The sequence below is a fragment of the Sarcophilus harrisii genome, chromosome 6 (assembly GCF_902635505.1).
Source record: "Sarcophilus harrisii chromosome 6, mSarHar1.11, whole genome shotgun sequence".
NCBI classification, from domain to species: domain Eukaryota; kingdom Metazoa; phylum Chordata; class Mammalia; order Dasyuromorphia; family Dasyuridae; genus Sarcophilus; species Sarcophilus harrisii.
The window spans coordinates 102,795,310-102,809,638 of NC_045431.1; the positions used below are offsets into that span (position 1 = coordinate 102,795,310).

General features: G+C 32.9%; 1 protein-coding gene across 1 annotated transcript in view; it reads left to right on the plus strand.

Annotated features, from left to right (window-relative positions):
- The first annotated feature begins 1,741 nt into the window (after positions 1-1,741).
- Positions 1,742-14,329, plus strand: part of LOC100935070 (polypeptide N-acetylgalactosaminyltransferase like 6) — a 129,188-nt gene continuing 116,600 nt past the window's right edge. The window contains exon 1 of the mRNA XM_031943520.1: positions 1,742-1,853. Coding sequence (XP_031799380.1) covers positions 1,746-1,853 — 108 coding nt within the window. The 5' untranslated portion in view covers positions 1,742-1,745. The remainder of the gene's footprint in view (positions 1,854-14,329) is intronic.

Consider the following 14,329-nt stretch of genomic DNA (forward strand, 5'->3'; position numbering starts at 1 on the left):
AGTTAAATCTTTGGAGGCGTCTAACAAATCATTTGCATACCCATACAATCTCACTCATGTAGGCTAATTAGGTCAGAAGTAGTCTGAAGTAATTAAAGCTATGAATTATAGAGTTTTTAATGGAAATTTAGAAGCATATGTTTCAAGTGACTATAGTATCTCAAATTGTGATAGTATTCCACAGTAGAAGTCCTTGTGTCACTTGCTTCAACATCAAAATTAGAATTTTTTTTAAATTACTATATCAATTATTTTTAAATTGGTATTTGGAATGCTCTTAAGGATATGCTCGTGAACACTTTTATCAAGTATTTGAAATTTCTCTGCCATCTTGTGCACTATTCATTTGGAAATATGTTTTAAATAAGACAAAATTAGTAAAATATAAATAATTTTAAATTAAAAATTAATATTATTTGGAGATAGGAGGCAAGATGGTAAGTGAAAGATTTGATCCACATCTCTTGCTTTATCCTTGTGGCAAAGTCACATTGTACATAAATGCTTGTCGAATACATTCTACCAATGAAAATCAGCAACTTCACTGTAACTCATAATCCTAATGAATTTCCTGAGGGCCAGGGGTATTAAGTGACTTAATCATATTTACATGGCAAGTATTTGTCAGAGCAACAATTAAAACTAGGTCTTCCTGACAACAGTTTCAGTTATCTATCCATTATGTCAAAGTTATCACTCGATAATTCTGTGACACAACAGGTAGAGTACTAGACAAGGAACCAGGAAGAATCCTATCTCCAATATTTATTTAGCCTTGTTTACATTAGTTTGTTGTTGTTGTTGTTTATTTAGCCCTGGGAAAGGGCTGCAACTTCAATTTCTTTATCTGTAAAATGGGAGTAATACTAGCATTCATGTCGCAAAGTTATTGTAAAAAATCAACAATAATATCTATAAAGTGTTTTGCAATCCTTATAGCACTATATACATGTTGACAATTAGCTGTTATTTTATCATATGTTAAATCTCATGCAGTGATATATTTCTGTATAAATGTGTTCCTTAGTATTGCTTTATGTGAGGGTACATATATATATATATGTGCATGTATGTTCACACATATATACAAACGTGCCATGTATAAAAGTCAGTCAAATTGTTCCACCTCTACCTTGCTAGGAACCTGTACCTTCTGTTTATTTCAAGTGGCTTCCATAGAACCTAGTATGTGTGTTCTATTATAAAAGACACTCAATTCAGGTGTGTTTGTTCCTTCCTGGCCCACTGACTATATTTCCTTTTAGGAAAAGAAGAGAATAAATGAATAATTGAAGCAATAATAAAGGAAAGAGATGCTTCTCTGAAAGTTAATAACTGTAGTGTTATTCTCAATACTTGAATCTATCTTTATAGTAGAAGAAAATGCATCTTCACTTTGACCAAATTCTGTAAAACCCAATGGGTATTTTCAAAAGGATGTCATTAAGACTCTCTTCTTTTCCATGTTATGTAGGTGAAATAAATGGGGCTCTTCTGGGTATTTGCAACACTAGAAACTTAACAGCAAACTTTAAAGCATAGGAGAAATCTTCCCCTTGCTTCTATTTCCACTTCAGTTATAGACCAAATGGGAACCCTGGACTTATCAATAAACAACAACTGCTTAAAGCCTCATTACAATTTGACTACTGAAATACTTCTTGGGCCTTTCAAGCATATGATGAGGGAGCCTAATGTTCATAGCCTTTTATAGCTTATTTTAATTATTCCACAGGTCTCCTGTTATGGCTGGAGGGCTCTTTGCTGTTGACCGAAAGTGGTTTTGGGAATTGGGTGGCTATGATCCAGGCTTAGAAATCTGGGGAGGAGAACAGTATGAAATATCTTTCAAGGTAAGCCACCTATATGCTTTTCCCTACATTTGCTGTCAGATGAAATAGTGCATTTTGGTTTATCATCTTCACTCTACTTTGTGAACATTTTGTAAGGCTGATTTCATGGCATTTCCCTTGGCCTTTGGAAGAGACTATTCTCTATTTCAATAAGCAAACTCACATTGCAAATCATTTATTCAAGATCCCATTTGTGGGTGGCAAACCCTATATACTAAAGGATAGGCAACCTTTCACTCTATTGACCTACAGACATATCAACCTTAGTGATTAATAATGTTCAATTTGTAGCTAAGGGAATCCAACTGCCTGAGAAAACTAGAGTATTTAAGTTCAATTTTATAACTTGGATCAGAAACAAGAGTTCCTGTTTGGATCTTCCAAATTTTTATCCAAATTTTCAGAGGTTCCAGGGTGAGATTGAAAAGATAAATGAAGAATTACAGAAAGCTTTATTTATGGCTTGAACATCTGGATATTTTAGAGAATACTTAAAATTTTTAAAATATTACCTATTGCTTTAATTCTCCATGACACTACATGTAATAAAAAAATGTACTTTTCATACTCCATGTATTTTGTTGATTAGCACTTATCTTTCCTTGACAAGATTTCAAATATCACATTTCTGATTTGGAAAAAAAAGTATTTTTTCTTACCAAGACTAAACCACTAATGCAAAATGACACTACTAAAAGTTGTACCTAAATAGCTGGGAAATCATTAAAGATAGTGTCAGCAGACTTCCTCCCAGCCATAGACTCCTTCTCAAGTTCCATCATGTAACAAAATAGGCAAATTATAGCAAATGTATAAAACAGCAAATACCTGTACAGTTGTATTTTTCTAGTAATTCAATATGAAATCAGAGAGATATGTTTCAATAGCAAAAATAAAGTAGGATTTCTGAATGTAATTAAAAGCATACTTAAAAGTAGATGAAACCTTTAATATTCTGTGATTTTTGTCAGAGTAGGGAACTGCTACTTTGCAAATTCCCTTTACCAAAACAGATCAGAAACATAGAAGCAAAGAATTAAATCACTGCAGGTTATCTAATCCAACACACTCATTTCATTGACAAGGAAAATTAAGCCCAGAAAGGCAAAATTACTTGTCCATGGTCACACAGGTAGTAAGTAAATTGGCAGAGCATGGGAGCTGAACCATGTCCTCTGGCTCAAAATCCAGATTCTACCCACTATACCAGGATGATCATATTAAAATTCTATAATAATACTTAAGATGTTAATTCTTGAAAAGTATATTATACTAAATGCCATGTAATCAAAATGAAAGTATAGCCTAGTAGCTCATGATTGCCTGCTTCTAATATGACTCATTTCTTGTCCTTGCTGAATCCTTACCAGGCCTTGCCTGCCTGTCATTACCTTAACACTTCTAATTGTGTCAGAGTTCCTTCTTTCTTAATATCTGCTGCTGCTGCTTTTTTTGTTTTGTTTTGGGTTTTTTTTTTCATCCCTTGAATTTAATAATATCTTTCTAAATACCACTGTAGTTTGTAAAGTTTTTAGGGGATTGAAGATAACAAAGCCAGACCAAATTCTCAGTCCTTGCTGTGTGATAGTTTGCTAGAATCCCTCATGAAATGTACTCTCATGTAATATTGATTTCCTTATTTCATTGGATTAACCAATGGCAGGTTTGTGAAATCATCATAATAGAATTCATGGAGTCTGCAGGGTGCTATTATTCATTATCAGACATTACCTAGTTACTGGTGTTTGCCACATAACTTACATTTGGGTCAGTAAAGTCTTCTAGTTGACCAAATCACAGAATCATTGAGAAGTGGAACAGACTTCCCATCTAGTCTAAATCACACCCAAAAAGATTCCTACCACAGTGTATCTGATAAATGCTTGTCTAGACTCTGACTTCTTGAGGCAGGACATTCGACTTTTAGACAGCTCTAATTATAGAAGATGTTTCCTTATATCAAACCTAAAATAGATCTCTTGGCAATTTGAACTCATTGCTTCTGCTTTTACCCTATGGTGCCAAATAGAACAAGAACATCTGGAGCATAATAGCAAAACCAAAGTTTCTGAAAATTCAAAGGATGATTTCCTTAGAACTTTAGAATTCTGGTAATTAAATTTCCATTTAGTGAGAGGTAACTGTTTTGAATAGCATTTCATCCCAAAGGGGCAAATTGAAAAGTGAATAACATAAAATGCAAAATTTGATGGTGAAAAGTAAAGAAAGCAAATACATTTACATTCCAAATAGTAAAAGCGGTTTTTTGGCAAAATAAATGGGCATTTCACATCTCTGTCACTTCTATCTGTCACATCCCTGCCAGGTGACCACAGATTTTATTACCCCATTTCCTATTTTCCTGTTATCTGTCATTCTAAAAGATATAATTGGAATACAGCCTTGTCGTCTTTGTGTAGAAACTATGGCAACGGCGCTCCAAGTTCAAGACTAAAATGCCCTAGCTTGTTTGGTTTGAGTGACAGATTCTTCATCGACAGCTATGTCACAGTGGGTCCCATTTCAGCCCTATCCCTTCATTCATCTTATTATTGTGTGTTGACCTGCAGATTCTTGGACTTCTTTATTCATATTTTTAAGTCTGTTATCATTGTTGTGTTTTTTATAAAATAGACATTTTAAAAACCTTTGGTAGAATTTACATAGAAGAATTAGAAATTTTCACTTTGTTTAAGGAATAGAACAAGTTGTATAAAGGTGACTGATTTGTCATGGAATAATAATAAGAAAGAGGGAAGAAGAGAGAAGCTTTTGTAATTTTTTTTGGTCTAGGCTATTAATTCCTATTTGTAGGATCCAGAAGCAGTTTAAAATTAAAGCTTTTTACTCATTTATCTAAAAAACAAAATGTAGCTGGACAATTCATCATCAAATCAAGATTGGTAAATATGTCCATTGATCATATAACACCATGTAAAAGATGTATTTAAATGTCAAAAAAATAATTTTTTGAACTCAACTCAGAGATACTCTATAAAATACTATCCACTCATCTGATAAACATATATTATAAACCTATTCCACTATTCTAAAGTTCTAAAACAATTAAGTTAATTACTTTATATTGTATTATTAATTAAATATTAATAATTAATGTTAATTTCATATTGAATGGAGGGCATAAGAAAGCTGCCTACCAAGGAATACGGAAATCATTTGTCTATCTATTTCTAAATGCTATCTGGCCTCTGAACTACTCTAGTTGGTCCAGAGACTTAGGACATCTCCTATCTATAGAATGATGTATCCTAGTCATAAACCTTGATTTGAGGATACATTGATGAGAAAAAAATAGAAGAGAAGATTCCTCCTACTAATTATTAATAATTTTATATTTAATTTAATAAATTAATTTAAATAAAATAAAATCATTAATAAAATAAAATTCTAAAATAATGCTTTTTAAAAACTGAATAAACTTCTTTTGCCATGAGCAGCTACTTTTCTCTTTTTATATATAAAAAGCTTAATCTTTTATCCTTTAAAAATATGAAAATTTCTAGCTATATAATTTATTAACAGTGTGATTAATAATAACACTAAGACTGAAACAGAGACCAAACCTGAGATTTCATTAATATAAGGATCTTCTGAATAAGGAAACTCTCTGCCCATGTAAATCAGCACCTTTTCTGCAACACATTTCTCTGTCTTAGAAAGTTTTCTAGATCAGAGATGAAAAATATATGCCCTCAGGTCCCATAATGCTTCTTGAGTATGGCCTGAACCTGACAAAAATGAAATTGGGAAATGTTGAAAAAAATAAATAAAAATACAATAGAATTTAGATAGTGTTAAAATATGGTTTTCAAAGTCAGTTTGTGGCCTACAGAGATTTTTATATATGGTTTGATGAGCTAGTATTCCATTTGACTTTGATATCATTGAGAAATAACTTACCTAGTATCAGACAAGTAATATTTGTCATATATGGAACTTGAACCTGAATCCTTAGATCTTCAAGACAAACTGTCCACAATGAACAAAAATAACTATTTATTAAGTTTTAACTGTGAGAATTATCACAACCAATTTTATCTTAAACCATCACTAAAACTGAAGATGACTTCTAATTATTTCTGAAAATACAGTCCCACCATTCAGTTCATTCAGGATTCAACCCCCCCATATAATAACAGAAACTTTTCCTACGCATATACCTGTAAGAGTTTGTCTTCTATTTGTTTTTGTTTATTATATTCTATTTATTATTGCTCCACAAGCTTTGAAAAGTCATTGTTCATTTTCCGCCTGTTGCTTAAAAGTTATTTGCTATGGATTTCTCATTTTGGAATAGAAGATCTTGAGGGTTATATCAGTGGAACCTAATCTCTGGATATTCTTACCAAGCTAGAAGACCTTTACTAATCTGATAGTGAAATGTGTTTGTTACCCAATGAGCTGATTCTCTAAGTTCAAAGAGGAGGATCATCATCAAACTCACAACAGTGGGACACATATTCACCCCAGAAATCCTCTATGACCTCTGCTAAGCCAAAGGGTACTTGTGACCTGCATGGATAGAATATGCATAAAAAAAAAAAAAAAAACAACCAAGGAATCAAAAGTTGGTCCAGCATGGATTCAAAAGGATATCTTTGATATTCTCTTCATAAATAGTGTTTGTTCAGTACTTGAGAGTAAATTTATAATAATTAAACCCCTATAGGCACATTCTATAAATACTGTAATTCATTTCTTTATATATTCAATATTATTTTAAGGTAGATCTGTTTTATAATTGTCATTTTCCAAATGAGAAGTCACTGGAAAGGTAAGTAACATAACAAAGGCCATTTACCTGGTTCATGGCAGAACAGGGAATAGTATTAGATTTTGTACTGTCAACTTATTAAGCTAAATTTTATTGACTGGAAATATGAAAAGAAAGAGTCTTTTAGTGGAAAACTGACTTTGAATGACGACTTTCATGAGGAATCTTTAAGAGCTGGGACATTAAGCACATCTCTTCCTATGGCCTAACATAGAGTTACCAAGTATTCCTTTTGGACTATCTTTGGAATTTAATATTTACTTAATGAAGATTTTTGTATAATTATATAGGCTAATTATTTAGCAAAAGAATGTCTCAATGACCTGCAATCAATCTAACTAAATGGCCATTGTTAACTATGATAGCTTAATAAACCATATGGTCTAAAAATTTACTCCACTTTGGGAGATTCTTGTGAACCAACTTTAGTTTTATCTCTTTGTCCTTAACAGAAATTCTAAACTAACTACTTTATACTAAACTAACCCTCTTTATACAGATAAAAACCAGATTTAATAAACTCAGTGTAAAGTCACCAGACATATATCTAGGAATTCTGGTGCCCGTAGCTAATTCAGTTGAAAAGGTGGGGAATAAGATCACCTAATTCCTCAAAGGAGACAGAAAGAATGAGAAGTATTAGGTGACAGGGAAAAGATGAGTCCCAGAAGAGTTACACAACTATGGGTGGACACCCCAGGTTATATCAGTGGAACAGACTTTAAAATGAGGGGAATACAGGCCAAATTACTGCCAGCACTACCCCAGATATTATTTTCATAGTTATAATGATAACCAAAAAATCCTATTACTCTGCTTTATTTATAGTCTCAGTAACTGTCATAGGCTCCCAAATGTAGTCCAAATGGATATCTTTCCATTTAATTCCAACCAAACTCATTGCCTCTAAAAAACTGGGACTGGCATATTTATAATAAGTATTTAATACCTAATACAGACACACATGTACATATACATATACAGGATAGGAGTAACAGAAATGTGCCGTTTCAACCTTAAGATTCTATCCCAAATCTTCTTTTAAATTATTATTATGTCCTAGTCCTACTTCTTCCAAGTACTAGAAAGCACAGTCATGAAGAGAAACAAAAATAAACTCCAGTTCATGAGTGAAAATAAATCCCCTATTAAGACAAAGTATCTTCCATCATAAGGGGAAATCAGCTCTCTTATCTCTAACTTTTCTGCAAATCTTCAGCCACATCTAGGAAAAATGGGATGATCTGTGGGCTCAGTTCCTCCATAGAAGTTTTAATGGTAACTAGGAAGTGCAATGGAATAATGAGAGCCAACAATAGAGAATTTCAGAAATGTTTCATAATACTGCCCTTCTCAATCCCACTGCCCTTGGTCATACCCACTCCTGTGTTCTTTCACAGTCTCTGCTTTTGTCCCTTTCCCTATTGTCCATACTTCTTGGCCAAATTTCTCATACAGGAACAAGTATCTCAATTTTACTGAATCATTATTTTCATCCTTTCTTCAGTTGTCTAAAAGAGTATCATCCCTTCCAGAAGTGACTAATTTATGTAGATACTCTGAAGTAGTTTATTTCCCTGGATCTAATTCAGACTCATTTTCAGCATTGCTTCATTTTCCCACAAGCCCCTTTTTGTAAAATGTTATGATGATATTTTGTACCCATGATTTGTGGAAAAATAAATTACATGATTAGCATCATAAAATGTGCTTATTATAAATCCTTTCTGTGAGAAGGGGGATTTTTAAATAATTTTCAGATACTTGGTCATTGCTTTTGTGAGGCAGAGAGATTAGACACTTCCATGGAATCAGTCCTTTGGAAACAGAGAAATATCTCCAACTGGAAGACAATTTCAAGTCTAAAATGAGACAGAATTCTGCATTATGATACCCAGGGGCCTCAGCACACACCACTAAAGATTTGGAGTCATCCCTCTGGCATTTGTTCTTTCCATAACACTTAGCCCAGATGACATAAAAATATCCATTTGAAGACAATGTGCCCCAGAATTGATCTTCTGAAGAAAATATTAAAATGCCTCTAAAATCATTCAGCTCAAAGATAAACAGGAACAGCTGCTAAATGCCCTAGAAGCCAGCCTGAGATTCATTCCAATTACCTAGAAAAAAGTACCTCAGGTGCAACCCGGCATTTCTAAGTTGCATTTTATGTCTATTAGATATAAACTGAAGTGCCAATGTGATCTTCTTCCAGTTGTTGCTGCCTCCAGGTATGGTGGCATTTTTCCTAATTCTCTTTTTTTTATTTTATTTTACTTTTTTATTGATATTTGGTGAGTGAAAAAAATCAGCATATGGTATTTGTTGCCTGTGTTAGGGTTCTTTAAGTTGGAAACTATTATAATCATGCTTTATGTAATCTTAGAATTGTTTGCTACATCGGGGAATGTTTTGTTTTGTTTTCTCTTCTTTTTTCTCTAAAACCTCTTCCCTCCCCCATTTCAAATGTCCAAGTAATCTATTAGTAAGAAAATTCAAATATCCTCAAAGTCCACCTTTGAAATGAAATCAGAGATCCTCCTTTGAAATCCTTGCTGTGCTTTGTTCTATCTGAGATAACAGTAACATATGTAAGAAATCTTAAAGTAACCTTAAAGTAAAGTATACACAATATATAAAATAAGTAACAGTGACTTCAGACAAAGCAGACTAAGGAGGAGAAACTAAAAACTGAGGAAATATTTTTAAAATTTCTTGGAGGAAGTTAGAGTTCAAAGAGGTAAAACTTACTTAGCACAATGTCTGGCACAAAGTAGACAATAAGTCTGATAAGTAAGGAGGAGAGTGTATGTCAATGTAAAGATATGGAAACAGAAAATAGAATGTTATATAAAGGGTCTGGGAATATAAACTAGGAACAAGGGGGCAATTCACAATTTGCGTAGAAAAGGTTGAGTGGAACTAAATTATAAAGGGATTTAAATGTCATTCTAAAGAGTTTGTTCCAAAAGCAATAAGGAGCCACTGGAACTTTGAGTAGAGGAATAACACAATGAGACTTTTGCTTTAGAAATATTAGTTTGGCAGTTGTGTGCAAGATGTACTGAAGCAGGGCCAGCTAGTTGGTATTGGGGCAGCTATTTGGTGTAACAGATAGAACACCAGCCCTGAAGTCAGAAAGATCTTAAGTTCAGATTTAACCTCAGACATTTATTATTTCTTGGCTGTGTGACTCTGGGCAAGTCACTTAACCCCAATTGCTTCAGCAAAAAAAAAAAAAAAAAAAGTAACTGAAACAGAAGAAATGATGCATACAGGGAGGCCAATCAGATGTCTATTACAATAGTTCAGATAAGAAATGCTAAAAACCTGAACTACAATGGTTGTCCTGTGGACAGAGAGAAGGATACAGATTGAACAAATGTTGGAAACAGATTAGATATAGGAAGTGAATAGGAGTGGAGAATTAAGAATGATTCTTAGATTGCGAAGGAAAATGGAAAAAATGAGAAAAAGAAAAATAGGAAAGACAAGAGGGGTGGGTTTAAGAGGAAAATATCAAGTTCACTTCAGAACAGATGAAGTTTGAGATGCCTTGAAGACATCCAAGTTGATCAATCATTTGAAAATAATCTGATTCCAACCTATAATTATATTAATTTTATGAACTACCATCTTTCTTCCCATCATAGTCTTCCTTGTAACATGATAAAAACTCAGTACAAATCAAGTCTTCTTGAGGACCTATTCAAGAAGCTTTAACATAAGAAGTCATATATATGCATTTCCTCTGTGGAAATGTCATCACCATTATCTTCTCCCTCTTCCAACATGCCAGAAGAACAAGAATAACCAACTTTGAAAAGTATAAGTTCCTAGAATTTAAAACTAAAAGAAGGCTCAGGCTTAGAAGCCAACCTTCTCATTTTACAGATAAGAAATGGAAATCTAGAAGTATGAAGGGAGTCCTCTTATCCTTTTTTTTGTATATATTTGTTTGAATATTGTTTCTCCCATTACTGTGTAACTCTCCAAAGACAAGGACTGCCTTTTTCTTCTTTCTTTATCCTCAGTGTTTAGTACAGTGCCTAACAAATAGTAGGTACTTTATAAATGTTTATTGAGTTGAATTGAACTTTAGAACTTTTCATGATAAATTTGTATTCCTGGCAATGAGATTTGAGCTGTAACTTTACTATTATATTTTAATCCAAAATATATTAGATATCCAATATATTCTAGACATTCAAACCTTACATGTTCTCAAAAGTAGGCAAAGAAAAATAAGTGCTATTTTTTTTTTTTTTTTTTTTTTTTTTTTTTTAATGTGGAAATTTCACAGGGGCTCAGCAAGGGTCTGGAACTGAATAAAGTTAACACAATGTCATCAGCCAAGAAGAGTATATGGAATCTCTTATCATCTTCCACCTGTGCTGGACAGGTTCCATAGGAAACATCTTACTGAAAAAGCACCTGAATGACAGTGCTCTCCCAAGTCACATGAGAATGTCACTGAAGAACTGAAGATGGAATTCACCCAAAAGGCAATAGAGAAGCATATAGTCCATAGACATGGGCATCTTGTAACACGTTACCAAGGAAAATCACCCAGGAGAAACCAATGATACTAAGTGACCTTCCCACATTCCATCACTTTATGGCCATCCTGATATGAAAACTCTCCAAGCAGAACTGGATTAATGCCTAAATGTTGAACATAGAGTCCATCTGGACCTATGCCTGATGCCTTTTTGCCTTGGTAGAAACTGCCTGTACTTATGCACCTTAGGAATAGCCCTCATCATCCCTATGCCATTGATAAAGGCCAAAGTCCCATAGCCTAGAGAAACCAGGAATTAAAATTAATTTGATTAAAATTATTTGAAAAAAAATCATTTGATTCCTATTCCATTAGATCATTGTGGTTCCTCTTCATTTCAACATTGCCCCAGTGACATGCAAATCATCTCCAAACCAGGAGATCACTTAGTACAGCCCCATTGATTTGACACTATCCTGATATCTATGAGTTTCTTTCAGATTAAAGTAAACATTAATAGGATAATAGCATTGAAAGGAATTTGAGAGACTTTCTAGGCTAGATCCTTAATGCTACAATTGAGGAAACTGAGGATTAAGGTTATAAAGTGATTTGACCAAGATTACATATGTGATAAAGATCTGAGTTTGGTTTTGAATAGCTTCTCTGACCCAAGACTTTCTCAATTGTACCATATTGCTCTTTTAACTTTAACTGAATTGATTCCCAAATAGGTGAATGCTAAAAAATATATAGCCTTCCATCATCAAGAATTTTTCTAGAGGGCAGCTAGGCAGTGCAGTGTGTAGAGCATCAGTCCTGAAGTCAGGAGGACCTGAGTTCAAATCTGGCCTCAGACACTTAATACTTCCTAGCTGTGTGACCCAGGGTAAGTCAATTGCTTCAGCAAAAAATAATAATAATAATAATTTTTTCTGTTCTTAATCTAACAAAATTATACTATTCCATTAAATAAAGATTTTTCTATCTCCAAATTTTATTTACATATTTAAATTTAGGCTAATATATTTTAAAATATTTGCCATTTCTTTGTTTTAGGGACTCAACTGATCAGTGTATTAAAAATTGGAATGTGTATGTCTTTCATATCAATTACCATTCTTAGAGCTAAGAGAAAATTACTTTTTATCAGACATTTTACTCATTCAAAACTCATCTTAGATGACTCACCAAGCCAACAATTATTAATTATTGGTTGGGCACTGAATGTTTCCAACAATAATTTATGGGAATTATGACCACTGGTTTGCATTATAATTATTCATCTTAAATTTTATGCAACAGTTTGGTTATTATGCTGACAACTATCTCTTACTGAAGCTCATTTTACAGTCAAAATGATTACTGTGATTTGATTCAGCTTACCATTCCATATATTTATATTCTGGCCTACAGCTGATGATGAGACATAGACTACAGAAAAAAAAAATGCACCCAAGACAAGCATATAATTTTCACTCATTTTGAGTATAAACTGGTATATTAAATAGCCCTACTCATTATTGTATAAAACAATAGTCCTAGATAAGCTTGATGTGAGAATAAACTTCTTAGAAGAGGCTGTTAGGTTGTAGAGTGGAGAAAGTGGGGGGGGTCAGGAAGATCAGAATTCAAATTTAGATGCAGGCTCTTACTAGTTTTATCATTTAACCTTCCTCATTCTCAGTTTCCTCATCAATAAAATGGGGGTAATTGTAGCTCTTACCTCCCAGGGTCTTCAAGAGAAGAAAATGAGATAATATTTGTAAAATTACTATAAAAAAAAAAAAAAAAAAACTAGCTGATGTTGCTGCTGCTGCTGCCACCATCATAGATCTGGGAGAGGATATTGTATAAGGAGTCAAAAGATTGTTATATCTGTTCAGTCATTCTGTCCTGTTGAACTCTTCATGATCCCATGAGTCATAGCATACCAATAATGACCATCAGGTTTTGTTGGCAATCAGGAGTCAAGAGATCTAAAATAAATTCAAAAATTTATTTTATGTGTGATCTTCAACAAATTTTGAAATGTAAAATAAAAGGGTTGTATAATCCTTCTTCATAAGCATGAGAGACTGTGGGTATAAAATTCTATATAGATTGTCACTCAGTTTCTATATTGATCAAATTTGTTAAAATGGTTCTCTCTCTTTTTATTCTCATAAGCAATGGCTCTCTGTAGTGAGAGAGATATAGGAATGTATGTGTGTGTGTACATATATATCTATACATACAGATATCTATTGATATATCTATAGGAGAAGTATATATTTATAAATTAATGTAACCTAAAAATAGAACATATATGTGTGTATATATATATATATATATACATAGAACATGTATAGAGAGAACATCATATATAAACATGTATAGAGAGAACATATAGAGAGAACCTGTATAGAGAACCTGTATGTATATAGAGAATCTGTGTGTGTGTGTGTAGAACATATATAGAGGGAACACACACATACACATATATAGAAAGCACATAGAGAGAACACCACACATATAAAACACATACAGAGAGAACACACACACATATATATAGAATACATAGAGAGAACATATATAGAGAGAACACACATATGGAGAACATATATATGTAGAACATGTACACATATATAGAACACAAAGAGAGGAACATATACACATACGCACACATATATAGAGAACACATAGAGAACATGCACAAATATATATAACAGAGAGAGAACATACACACATATATAGAGAACATATAGAGAGAGCACATACACACACACATATAGAGAGAACACATAGAGATAATACACTATATATATAGAACACATAGAACATACACACACATATATATAGAACACAGAGAGAGAGAACACACACATATATATAGAACACATAGAGAACATACACTATATATATAGAACACAGAGAAAACATACACACACATAAATACAACACATAGAGAACACACACACATATATATAGGACACATATAAAGAGAACACACACATATATAGGACAAATTATATATAACATATATAGAGAGAACATATATATATTTATATGTGTGTGTATATGCAATGTGTGTATGCATATATATCAGTTTTAATGTTATGCAAATATCTCTTATGCAAAGGAAAGCTATTTTTTGGTAAAGTTTAAAATTTCATCAAGAAATATATTTTAAAATAT